General features: G+C 40.2%; 1 protein-coding gene across 1 annotated transcript; it reads left to right on the plus strand.

Annotated features, from left to right (window-relative positions):
• The first annotated feature begins 4,060 nt into the window (after nucleotides 1-4,060).
• LOC131573768 (interferon kappa-like) lies at nucleotides 4,061-6,294 on the plus strand. Its single transcript, XM_058827999.1, has 2 exons — nucleotides 4,061-4,649; nucleotides 6,197-6,294. Exon 1 carries the CDS (start codon nucleotides 4,094-4,096, stop codon nucleotides 4,646-4,648), a length of 555 nt encoding a protein of 184 aa, XP_058683982.1. The 5' UTR covers nucleotides 4,061-4,093; the 3' UTR covers nucleotide 4,649; nucleotides 6,197-6,294.
• Nucleotides 6,295-13,564: the final 7,270 nt, after the last annotated feature.

Raw genomic sequence — 13,564 nt, forward strand, 5'->3', positions numbered from 1 at the left:
TGGCACATCCCTGGCAGTGTTCATGGTAGGTTGCATGGACCTCTGAGCAGCCTGGTTAAGTGAAAGGTCTTCCTGCCCTTGGCAAGGGGGCTTGGACCTAGATAATCACAGGATCACAAAATCAGTTACATTGGAAAAGACCTCTGAGATCAAGTCCAACTTTTAACCAAACACCACCTTGTCAACTAGACCATGGCACCAAGGTTGCCATCCAACTATATCTTGAACATCTCCCAGGATGGTGATTTTACCACCTCCCTGAGCAGTCCCTTCCAAAGCTTAGCAACCCTTTCCATGAAGAACTTCTTCCTGAACCTGAGGCTGTGTCCTGTTGTCCTGACCCTAGAAGAGGCTGACCCCCACCTGCTACAACCTCCTTTCAGACACTGGTAGAGAGCAATAAGGTCACTCCTGAGCCTCCTTTTCTCCAGGCTAAACAACCTCAGCTCCCTCAGGTACTCCCCACTGGACTTACAAGGTCACAAGCCATTCTACCACCTGTAAGAGAGAAGACTGGCACACACAGGTGTGTGGAAGGCATAATGGAGAAAAATATTTCTGCTTAACAGGGGCAGTGTCAACCTAGAAGGGGAGGAAGCTGTCTTGTGCCAAGCCAATCCTACCTGAACTCTTTCGTTGCACACTGACTTTTTAAAAATCAGTGTGTTTTGACTGAATGAAGAAAACAAACTGATATCTAAAGTAGATTAAATGGTTCAACACAGGGTAGTTATAAAAGGTCAAAAGATGACCATTTTATAGGAATTCTCTGTCTCAATGCTTCATTTACCATCCTATGCACAGGTTAAATTTAGACTTTCCATTTGCGTTGGTGCCTGAGATGAAAGAACCTGTGGATTACAAATACTCATTTAATTCCTCTATGGTGTTATAAAATATAATGAAAAGTTTCCATTAGAGAAGTATTTTACAGCATTTTAAAGACAAAATTGTGCACATATTTAGCTCTAGTCTTCCTGTTATGAATACATATATAGCTAGATGATCTTTTAGGAACAAATCTTTTTTTGTGAATTGAAGACTAGATAACCTTTCCAAAATAATGATCTGTTAGGTCTACTTGGAAACACAGCTGTGATTTGTCGACTCTTTTCCTCATTTCATTCTAGCTTAGAATGGTTGCCCTGTGCCTCACCCACAGCCAGAGAAATAAACAGAAATCTGTGCTGCAGCTTCGTATCACTCAGTTACTCCTTCCAGTCATTACTTTTAATGAGTTGTTTGTTCCTGAATGAAGCAGTGAAGGTAGATGATTAGAATAGATTGTGTCCTGAATCGTGCAATGTCACTACTATGCTTTGCTTAGTGCAATAATCAAGAAACTGGCTGACTGTGGAGGAGCAGTTTATTGTTATTAGACAAACACAGGAACAAAACCAAACAGAAACCAAACCCTGGTGGAACAAGTCAAGTGCAACTTTCTGTGAGAAAGTGTAGACAACATGTTAAGACAGACAAGAGAATAAGACACCTGGACCTACCCAATCTTCTTAAGAAACAGGGAAAAGACCATCTTCTATTTTTTCCACTGTGACACTCAGTATGGTGTCCTCAGCTATTCACTAAGAAGAAAACCTGAACAAAACTATTTTGCAAGAGGAAAGAAAGAACTTGTGTTTATTATATCTGGAAGATATAGTAAATATGACAAGGTTTATCTGTTTAGATCACTAGAAGGATTAAACTCATATAATGATTAGAGCTTGGGAAAAAAATACTTGTGTATAATTTATGGAAATTGTTGTACCATTAGGGAATAATTTTCTTCAAGTACATGTGGTTTTTTACTGATTTCTGATGCACTTCAAGTCAGTTTTCCAAAGTAATAAATACTCCCAGTAAGTGAAAAGATTTCATCTCATGTTGAGCTTCTTGAATCCCACTCTGATTGTTGTTACTCTTCGTTGTCATAGGTGATAGGGGATACATTTTTTCCTTACACTGGCAGTACATCCAGTCCAAGTTTGCTTAAGCAACTTTTTAAAGCCTCCCAAATACCTACAAGCTGAACATAAAGGAAGCTCTAAACCATTATCATCAATCTGCTTGGAGTGACTACCAGACTGGGAATGAAGCCAACCACATAGCAGTGGGTGTAACAACAGAACAAAAATACTGTAGGAATGAGGCCTAGAGCCATGATATGTCATCAAGGGATGACTGTGGGCAGGATGGCTTGCTGATGGGGTGACAGGTCATCAGGAGGATTGTAGCTGACTCTTACTGCTGCAATTGGCCAGGTGAAAGAGTGAGTGACACCAAGGTGTCCTTAATGTTTTGTGTTCCACCCTTGCACAAGATCCACAGGTTTCTCTCTCTGTATCTTTCATTAACATGCAAACTGGCTGCCCCCTCTCCACGTTCATGCAGTTCAGGCAGTAATGGTGTTTGGCTGCAGTCTCACGTTCACTTCTCCCATATGTATGAACTGCTACTTGAAATCCTTCATGGCAGAGGATGAGAACATGAGCACCTCGCAGGCAAGTCAATGGGCTTGCTCCTCTCTCCTCCCTAAAGCAGGGACACTTCTTTGGTAGGATTTGACCCCTATCTGTGTCAGAGTGCACCCGGGTACACTTGCACATAGCACTGTACACTTTTTTCATGTCTAGTGAATCTGTCTCCTGAAATCTAATGAGAAGCTATAACTTGATGTCCCAACAAACTGAACTACTGGTGAACCTGGGTTCTTGAAAGTTCTTATTCAAGTAGAGCAGACTTGCTCATGTGTTTCGAGTGTTGAATCATTAAACATATCTGTGACTCCGTCATTGCAAATGAGACCAGACTTACAAGGTAACCCACACCATTGGTGCCTCTGGGATTTCATTGAATGTGAGTGGACTTAGAGTGACAAGTTGCTTCTAATCAGAAGTTAAGCACAGCTGCACCTAGCCCCTCTGTTCTCTGGGGATCAGCTGGGAACCAAAGGGATTTATTTTCTGCCAGTCTTCTCTACTTTTTATACAAAAAATACACAGCCAGGTCTCAGACTAAAAACCCAGTTTATCTGACCTCTTCATCCAGACAGTATGACTTACAGACTATTGCCTTTCTAATCACATATTATATTCACAGGAGACAGGGGGACAACAAAATGGCATTTAAGACTAGCTTTCACCAAAATACAATCAAAAACAGGGGCCAGATATCCCAAAGTACTGCCTCTATTATATGGCATGGGAAAGCAAATGGCTGAATTGTACTTTTTGTCATCCCTATTCATTCTCTTCCCATTTATTGTCAGAATTCAGACCTGTACTCATTTGGCATTGATATCAATTATTGCTCAGTTACTCATATGAGAGAAAAAGAGTATTTCATCCAAGTACCTAACTTTTTCCCATGTCAGCGTGTTTGTATTTGCAAGGCATTTAAGGTGTCTAAGTAAGATCAAGTCTTCATGTAATTAATTTTTTAAGTATCTAAACATATTAATACACATTTTTATACAAACACACGCACACACACACACATATTCCAGTGATATGTATCCATAAGAAATAAGAAGTAAAAGCAAGAAGAAATAACACATTTTTCCTGAAAGAACATAGGTAGAAAAAGATTAATGGAAGCTTTGAAGCATGAATCATGATATGGAATACAAGATGGCAGTAGTATTTAGCAGGTCCCTGACCCATAATTGAAAATATTACTTTATTTCAGCATGTTCTTCCACTGCTGGAATATTAAATAAACAAGTGTTTCTGTAACTCTTTATTTTGAATTCTCATTATGCATCCTATAGAATTTTAGTAGTAGAGACAACAAATAATCTAACACAAATAGATATTATATTCTAGTATCCAGCTGAAAGGAAAATTAAGTAGCAAAACAAAACAAAACAAAAAAGACTATGAAGTCATAAAGCAGAAAATGAAAGTGTTGTTAAAAGCATACACAGGGGGGGAAACCCTAAAAACCAACAAATGAAGAAAGAAAACTTCTCCTACAGAATAATTAAATGTCATGATTTTGAAGAAATGGGAGTCTATAAATAACTTCAAAGCACCCAGCATAGCACTCAGAATTTATACACAGGAAAGGAGGAACATTAGAGCTTGTCCTTATTATGAGTGCTTTTGGCTTGATGCAAATTGGCCTCATACTGTCAAGCACCACCATCATCTCCAGTCTTCAGTGCAACCACCTGCCTTTGCAGCAAAGAAAAGTGATCGAGAACAGCCTGCGACTCTTGGATAAAATGGGAAAAAAGTTTCCTCAACAATGTCTAAGAGAGAAAATGTCCTTCAGATTTCCTACACAGGTTCTGCAGCCCAGGCAGAAAGAGACTGTTGGCGTTGCCATTGAAGAGATCTTCCAACATATCTTCTATATCTTTAGCAAAAATCTGACTCTAGCTGCTTGGGATGGAACAGCTTTGGATCAGTTCCAAAATGGGCTTTATCTGCAACTTGAGCAACTGGAGGCATGTGTATTTAAAAAGCACACTCAACACCATTGGAGTAAAGAAGCCAGCAGGCTGAAACTGAAAAAGTACTTCCAAAAAATAGACTATTTTCTTAAAGACAAACAACATGACCTGTGCTCTTGGGAGATCAGCCGTGCAGAAATGAGGAGATGTCTCCAATTGATTGATAAGGTGACAAGGAAGCTTAAAAACTAAGGTACAAAGATTTTAACCTCACATGATTTATAATATTTATAAACAAATACCATAAATAACATTTATTATTTGTTCTATGATATATCTTGTGGCAGTGCTCTAGTTAACTTTTATTGTATTTAAATAATTTTGCTTCTGAAATTTAATTTTGCAAATGTAATGCATTATTCAATGTAATGTAATTTGTTTCCTTGGTAAGCAAGTTGTCTACTCTATCTATAAATTAATCCATAAGAATTTTCAGTAAGGGCTACTCCCTAGGAAGATATTGCAGCCTTTGACAGATAGTGACTTCTTATGGTGTTTTCTGCTGAGAAAACATGCAGCTACTTTCCATCTCTATTTCACCTACATGTAGAGAATCACATATTTGTGAACGAACTTCACATCCTACGCCACACAGGAATTGCTAGATTTGTACTGATCCAGACTACATTGAATAGAAAGTAGTACACTGCATATTTAAGTGGTCCTGACTTAGGCTGACAATATGCATTTTTCTTTGAAAGTTTGTATCCTTTTTTCCAAGCAAGTATTTTTTTTTTTTTTTTACATTTGAGTAATTCTGACATTTGCTTTGTTCAAAGATGTAAAGTAATTCTAGAAAGATTTGTCTATGTAGCACATTTTTCACAATAGTTATGGCTTCTGAAGTAACTTCCCAATTGGACAGTGTTACTTTGAATTGAAATATATTGCCTTTAACTATTTGGGAGCAAGGGTTTTATTCCTTCCTGCAGTGTTTCCAATTCACTTCAACTTTTTTTTGTAGGATTATTTGAAGTAACTTTTCTGTGTAAAAACCACACCTGCCTGTGGCACATTCTGCTTGCTCATGGGTATATTCATGGGCATATTCATCCCGGCTACTGCAACCTGAAACATCATCACCCAGTGCTGTGCTTTATTGCTGCACGAAATAAGCTTCTTTCACTTTACTCACAAATTGAACTACATAGATGTATAGCCTTCCAATTAATTTCTCCTCCAAACCACACAGCCTTCAGTTATAATTACAATATAATCAAATTCCTTAAAACAGCTTGCAATAAAACTGAGCCCGGACTTTACCCTTGGGAGACTGTCCCTGGGTAACTCCATTTCAAACAGTGTGCTTTCCCTAACGACTTGCTATGAGGAGAACACAGCTATATCAAGTCTCTTTTACTTGATAGCGTTAAAAGTTTGGTAAAACCCCAACAACCTTAAAAAACCACCAAAACCAAAACATCTATCTGTGGCCACCCTGATGTATATTTGGCACTTCAGACTTTTGGGTCTGGCGTAAAGAAGCAGAGGAGAGAGCATATCTGTGGATCCCAAAAGAGTTAGTGTTAGTCCTGGAGAGCTGAAACTGCCAGAGATTGGTTTAAGCCCCAGGAAAAGAACAACTTTAAAGCTTTTACTCATCTCCAGACATTCCAAAGAGCATCACTGAAAGTGGAGATAATAAAAAGTGTATCTAAGTGGAAAATGGACTGGTATGAACAGCAGAGATGGTGCATGGCGTCTCAGGTGTCATATCTATGACACAGGTCTCTTTTGCAGGGTGTCAATACTCTCCTCTCTACCGCTCATGGATGCAAGATACAGAAGAGATGGCAGATGTGGATCTCATGGATGAAGCTGAAATACCAGAAACAAAAACAGCTAGAAACTTCACCATGATCCAGAGCAACAAAAAGGACCAAAGAACCAGAGTAAATTATTAGAGTAATTTTTCCATCTGCTGACACCCTGCTAGAAATGTTACAACAAAATATGTATTCTTTGCTTTATAACTAACAGCACTGGAAATGGACCCACCCTGGGACTGTTTCAAATCTCATTTCTGTTGCTTGTTTTTTTTTAATATTTCTTCAAACCTATACAATAAAATTACATTCAACCCTCTTACCCTTCTGGTTCTGGTATCCTTGGGTGGTTTTTGCAATGCAGAAAACTGTTATTGAAATGGTCTTGCTTTCACTGAAATTTGGAAATAGCATGAAATATTTTTCAGCTGCTCTCTTGTGAGGGATTCCAGTTTTTATTGCCTAATTTGTCTGCAATGGGAATATGTTAATTTATGGCCCACTAATTGTTCAGAAACTTTTGTATCATTAAGTTTTCTTTTTAATTCACAGTTGTCCTTATAAATCTCCTCATCGAATAAAAATCTGTTTTGATGTATTTCAGTCAACATGTTACTTTGCAGTGCAGGAGAAAACCAGAATGGGCACTAGAGGGCAAAGTGAAATTAGAGACAAATGTAAGAATTTTAGGTGAATGTTCATGTGTTTTGGCAAGACAGTGTTTCAACTCCCTATAAGCATGCTTACCAATAAGGTGCTAAGGAATTAAAAGAAAAACTAACTATTCTTGAAAAAAAACCAAGAAGATCTCAGAGATGATGGACAGGAGCTCATATAGCAACATTTGATTTCAATTTTTGTACAGCTGTGAGCCAACAGAAATTATTTGTATTGAGACAATATCTAGAAGACATTTAAATATGGAGACCCTGGAACAGTCATAGTTATAGGACAAATAAAAAGGAAAAATAAAATTATAAGCCAATATGCCTTTGTTTTATTCTTACTTTAAAGAAGGGTAAGGACTCTTAAGTGTAAGGTAAGAAAGATGGAGATTCAGAAGATCATTTCTCTTCATCTTGCCCCCTAACATTTTGGAGTAATATGGGTTTCATTGCCACTGTGTTACCAGGGGAGCTGTATATTATGCCTCTGGCTAGCTGAAACCCTTTGGTATTTTCTCCAGTTAGTATTTTTCTATAAGTTAAACAGATGGGGCAAATATATACATAATTTCCATTATTTTCAAGAGGAAAACAGTAAATGTGAAGTCTCAAATCCCCATGGAAAGTTTAGCATAGATGAAACAAAATCCGTCCAAGAAGGGACTGATTTTAAGCCAAGAAGCTTCATAAATTTTTCCGTGAGACTTACACACCAGTGCTGTGCAGAACAAGTTCCAGTCACAGCTGCGGCTGTTCTCCTGGCTAGTCTCACAGCACCTTGTTTATCTGTGTTGTGCTGGACTTAGCTGTGCTGCACTTTTGGGCACACTAAAAATGGCAAGTTTTCATCTATGCAGAGTTAGTTTTCTGGCATAGATTTATGGGACTGGGGTCAAAAGCCTTGTCTTCCACATGAAATTCAAGAATAGCTGCAGCAGAACTGAAGAATGCTTATTCCAGACTTTATTTTGGAAAAAATTACTCACAAAGATCAGTCAGCTATCAACTACAGCTGTTTAAAGCACTTTGTCCATTGGTTTGGCATGCTCCATCAGCTCTGGCTTAATTTTTAAATTGGGGAAATAAAAAAAAAAAGCAAACCCAAACCAGAAGAAAATCCCCAAGCAAAACAGGACAAAAGCCTGTGGAAATAAGTCTCCAAACAATCACCCAGGATTAGCCCTTGTTGCTTGTTCTTCGGAGCAGCCCTGGGGAAGTTGCAAGGGTGGCCATGGTGGAGAGGGGAGACCAACACCAAGGCTGGGGCTGTGGGTGGGAAAAGAGATCAGGAATTGCTCATGGGAAGACAGTGCCCGCAGACTGCTAGATTCTGCTTGTCCTCACCCCTTCCAATCCAGTCTGCCCCTCATTAGGGCTAGCCCTAGTCTGTTTTTCCCCCTCCCAGTTGAGGAGGAACACTGGGTTCTTCCACGGAGCAATCAGAGAGAAGACAAAGAAATGAGGGTGACAAAGATACAGAGTAAATCCTGAAACAAAGTGTCAGTTCTCAGTTTTAACTGATAGAATGAATTTACTTTGCTTCAGAAATTTAATGCAAAGCAAAACAATATGAACAAAGCAAGATTGCAATTGATACTTTCCAGCAAGGTGATTACTTTTTAATATTCAAAAATCTTCTAATCCTCATATTGGGAGGTATGAGTCATTTGTACCATCATTTCCCACATTTCTCCTGACATCACTCAGGAAGCTGAAAGGGCTTCTTCAGTGCAGAGAGCTCCCAGAGAAGCAATCATCTGACAGAGAATGTGAAGACAATCTTTCTTCTCAACCTTCACCCATCTCAGTGCCAACAACCTAGCCTGCAAACTGGAGGGAAGCTGCAGTGCTGCTGTGGGGCCACCCCTCTGCAGCCACACACTGCCAACCCCACCATGCTTCAAAACACCATTCAGGCTCTTCATCAGTTGTGTTCTGAATTAATTTTTTTTCTCTCTGTATGACTTCAAAATTGAAAATCCCATCTCATGTGAACTGGTAGCTTTCTGGTTTCATTTCAGTGGAGCTGAGGAAGAAGCAGTGGTAAGTGATGAGCAGATGAGCACAGGGAAATTCATGTCCTGCCTCAGTTCTCTACACAAGAAGCTGCAAGGTTAGTAATTTTCTAAGACTAACCTTGTTGAGCCCAAGGGCTCACAGTTAGAATCATAAAACCACATTACCTTAATCAGTGAGGAATTCAGTGTTCTAAGCAAATAATATCATCTGCTTTTAAATACATAGAAGTAAACACAATTAATATTCCCTTCTACAAAACAATCGTTAAAGCATGGATGTGCATTTGCAAAGTCAAAATCCACACTTAGGAGATTAGCTACTGAGATTTCAAATAGTGTTATCTGGCCCCTGCACACCAGTTACCAACACATCTACTCACTGTAACTCTTACTGCCTATACTATTCCTTAAGTGTATAATCCCTATTTCTTATCTTGGTAGACCAGAACCTGCACAACTTCCTCTGGATTTAACTAGAGTATTGTGTGTTACAATTCCCAGAAAGGAAATATTTTGACAGACATATTTATATAAAACAGAAAGTTTTTCCTTGACAAAGTAGTAAAGCCTATTTGACTTCAACTATTTTTCAAAATGTTGCTCTCTCTTTAAGCAATTAATATACTTTCTTTTCAAGTCTCTTTGAATTGAGTCTACTCTGTTCTGGTCTCCACTTTTTGTGAAAATCTTGCATTTTCCATAACAGACTTTTTCTTGTGATTATAATATTTTAATAATTAAAAATAAGTTCCTGCCGCCTGCTGTAGAACTCAGTGTTGTCCTTGTGACAAGTGTTAAATCCTGTCAGAGCTACTCACTTGTATTTTGAAAGGATTTATGCTGGATATGATTACTGATCATTAGAAGTAGTTCAAGATATTAAACACTTGGATGCTTTCTATTTTTTCTTCTTGGTTTGCTTTTATTTTTGTTTGTTTGTTTTTTAAACAAAAATAGGGCACATCTCTCTCCCCTTCCCAGCTCCCCACAGATCAGTGTTTCTGCAAACCATTAAATTCCTAGAAAATGTCAGAAGCTGTCATCACAACTTCCGTTATGAGAAACTTGGTGAGGACTAACACTTAAATAAAATGAAATCTCCCAGCCCATCTAGCAGTAATTCCTCTTCATTACTGTAGTAACACATTTTATGGGTTTGTGGGTCTCATCCAGAAATGAAGCTGAGTATGGAGTGAATTAGGAGACGCAGATACTGTAGAAACATGACTCATTTCAAAACTGGGTATATCTTTGATATTTAGCTAATCTTTTTGTTGCCTCTGAAGCAAAACCTGTGAATTTCCTATGCTGCTGGAAAGAGGCTGGTTGGGCATGATAAAGGATAAAAAAACGCTAAGTTTTTTTAACTGAACATGAGAGATGCTATTTACACTGCTCCCTGGAAGAAAAATAAATTGTGAAAAATTGTTACCCTAAGAAGCCAGATTGTATTGTCCCTAAATATGCAGATTACTAAATTATAATAGCCTAAAAAGTCATCCTTTGCATCACAAAAATAATTTTCTTCCATGTGGAAAGGTTTTAATGAAAAACAGGGTTAAGGTGTGATACAGAAATACAATGGTTTGCATTTTTACCCTATGCAGAGAAGATAGTAGCATTCTGTTGTTTACCTCAGCCTGGGGATTAGGTAATATTGTAGCCTCAATGTTTGAAATCAGTGATTGAAAAGAATGAATCCCTTGAATCAGCATATTCCTACAGAGTTGTGGGGCTGGTTATGAGTACACAGGTCAAGCTAGAGGCCATATGACCTGTTTCCTCAGAGACTCACAGGAACTGACAAGTAAGGAGGGTAAGGCTGTCACATTTTCTCCAAGTGACATTTTGGGAGGTCTGGACAGGAAAGGTAGCAAAATGTAAAAGGATGCACAGAACAGGCTGGCTGGGATCATCTTTTTTCTCCAAAAGCATTTCCGTATGTCATTTTTCACCTGATGGAATTGTAAAGCTAACTCCCCTGTCAGCTGTGTATCTACTTGGTGGACCCTTGTGGCACAATGCTTGTTCCCCCTGTACAGCTCTCCTCATCCTAAAGCAGCCAGGAGCTTTGGTGTGACTTGCACTCTTAGATGACGCCAGCAAGTCAGCTCTGGTGAGGCAGGACCTGTTTGCAGCCAAGGTCTCTGCTGAATTTATAAAATCTCCTGGGTGTGAGAGGTGTGAAGATGGCACAGCTGGTTCCCCATTACTTGCTTGCAGTGAAGATAACTTCTTCCCCTGTTGCCTCCACACAGCCTTCCTTTCCTCCCTAGCAGTCATGGTCACACAACACAAACATCATCCAGCACTGTGCAAATAACTCCATCTGCTAGAGAGAAGGGTGGCCAGTGCAGCACCTCAGACCCATGGCCCCCAGGCACCCCAGGATTTACTCTTTAACTGAGGTGAATAGCACGACTGTGTGTGCTTATAGCTAAGCACACATTTCAGAGATGTGATTTACCAGTGCTTAAAATACCATAATCCACTGGCCAACACAGGCTTGAATTCACATAGCCAAAAAATCTAATAATGGAGGAAGTGAGACATAAAGTTAACAGGAACATTGAAAAATAATTTTTAGACACCTGGTTTCTTCTCTTAAAAACACACCTGCATATTGGTTTTACAGCAAGGATTTGGAAACAAAAGCTGTGCATAAAAGGATGTTTCAGTCTGGTGATGCTTCCTGTTTGAAGAGAATGAAATTCTTTCCACATCACATGAAGCCTGTCAGAATTGCCATTAACTTTCTACATAAAGCACCCCCTTAAAAAGATTCCTGACTCAAGCACCAAGCCCAGATAGAATGTGTTTTCCCTACCTCTTGATGCAGGGAAACCAAATGCTGCTAAAATCTGTTTAGGTTTTGAAAAACTGGGGAGTCTTGGTCTTAACATCATAAGCAAAAGAGTCATAAAGCTTGTTTTAAGAGATAGCATCAGCAATACACAAATAGTTTTTTGATGCTGGGTAAGTAGTTTCTAGACAGAAGTCAGTCTGCAAGAGAATAGCTGGAGTGAAGAAGAAAGTTCATTTTCTACAAATAAAAAGGTAGATTTTTTTCCCCCATGATCAACTCTCTTGTTCCTGTGTCCAGTTAACATGTTTCAACAGTGTCATTTAGTATTTCCTTTCCTCTTAATATCTTTGCAGCATACCAAAGTGTTAAATGTTTTAAGCATGAAAGCTTTTCTCAAACCTTATGTGCCTAGAAGTGTCCCTACTCCAGTCTAGTCTAATAAAGGCTGTTACCTGTTACTCTCTAATATTCACCACATTACAAAAGCACCACCACAAATCACACAGCTAAAGAGACCTCCCATGTGTTTTGAAATGAAAGTTGTATGCAGAAAAAACTCTTGAATTTAGAGAAGGATATTTTGTACTAAGGCCTAGCGTTAGGTCTGGTTGGCCAGCTAGAGAAGCGATAAGCCACTGTCTGAATTGTATCCTACATCTCCCAAAGGAGAAGTTTAATATCCGTGTAATAATTGATTTATAAGCCCCGTACCTTGGCTCCATCACTGCAGTGCATTGCCACTCCAATGTGTGGATTAATGAGCATTACAGTTCAGGTCAGAAGTATACCTTTGCAGTGGATTTTCTGTTCATTGCCCCTTGCCATGCCTCATGGCTCATCATGGAGTACGCACCAACATCATTCCTTTTGGAGGACAACATCACTCCTTTCATATGCCATCATCCCAGGAGATTTTTTTTTCAGCAGCGAATGAGCATCAACCCTATAGAGCCACTCTGCTGCCAAAAGAAAGCCCTCAAAATGCTTCAGTGGTGGACAGCACCTCCCCAGCACCAGTCAGACGCAGCTGCCCTGGCTGCCCCTGCCTCCTACCAGGCTGTACCAGAGGTGGCCAGCACCGTCGACCTAAGGTGGAATCCAGCTTGCAAGCCCTTGCTGGTGCCCTTGTGTATTCGGTTTGCATGGCCTGGGGCTTTGGTAGCAGAAGGGGTGGGCTCTGTGAGAAGCTGCCTGAAGCTTTCCCCATGTCCAGCAGAGCCAGTCTCTGGTGGCTCCAAAGATGGATGCGCCACTGACTGGCTGGGCTAATTAGAGCTGGTGATAATGCCTCTGTGATAATAGGTTTAAGAAGAAATCAAAACAAAAATTGTGTAGTTGTAACTGTGGCCAACGAAGTGTGGAGTGAAAACGTGTGAGAAGAATAATTCTGCAGACACCAAGTGGAGAAGAAAGGACAGGAGGTGCTCCAGGCACCAGAGCTGAGATTCCCCTGCAGCACGTGGTGCAGCACACGGTGAAGCAGCTGTGCTCCTGCAGCCCATAGAGATCTACAATCTGCAAGGATGCAGAGATCCACTCACAGCCCATAAAGGAGGCATGCACTGGAGCAGACAGGTACCTTGAAGGAGGCTGTGACCCTGTGGGAGGCCTGTGGAGAGAGAGCCCCTGCTGCCAGGCTGGAGCACCCTGTCCTTGGAGGACTGCACCCCATGGAAGAGTGACCCAGGCTGAAGCACTTTTGGGAGGACTAGTGCCTGTGGGATGGACTCGCATCGCAGCAGTTTGCAGGGAGCTGCTGCTCATCAGATGAAGCCACGTTGGAGAAGTCCATGGGGAACTGTCTCCTGTGGGAGGGACCCCACGGTGCAGCAGGGGAGCGACTTCTCTCCCCG

The sequence above is a fragment of the Poecile atricapillus genome, chromosome Z (assembly GCF_030490865.1).
Source record: "Poecile atricapillus isolate bPoeAtr1 chromosome Z, bPoeAtr1.hap1, whole genome shotgun sequence".
Taxonomy (NCBI): Eukaryota; Metazoa; Chordata; class Aves; order Passeriformes; family Paridae; genus Poecile; species Poecile atricapillus.

What these genes read in the sequence shown, in the direction of transcription:
- LOC131573768 (XM_058827999.1), top strand. Translation starts at nt 4,094, where the DNA reads ATGAGTGCTTTTGGCTTGATGCAAATTGGCCTCATACTGTCAAGCACC.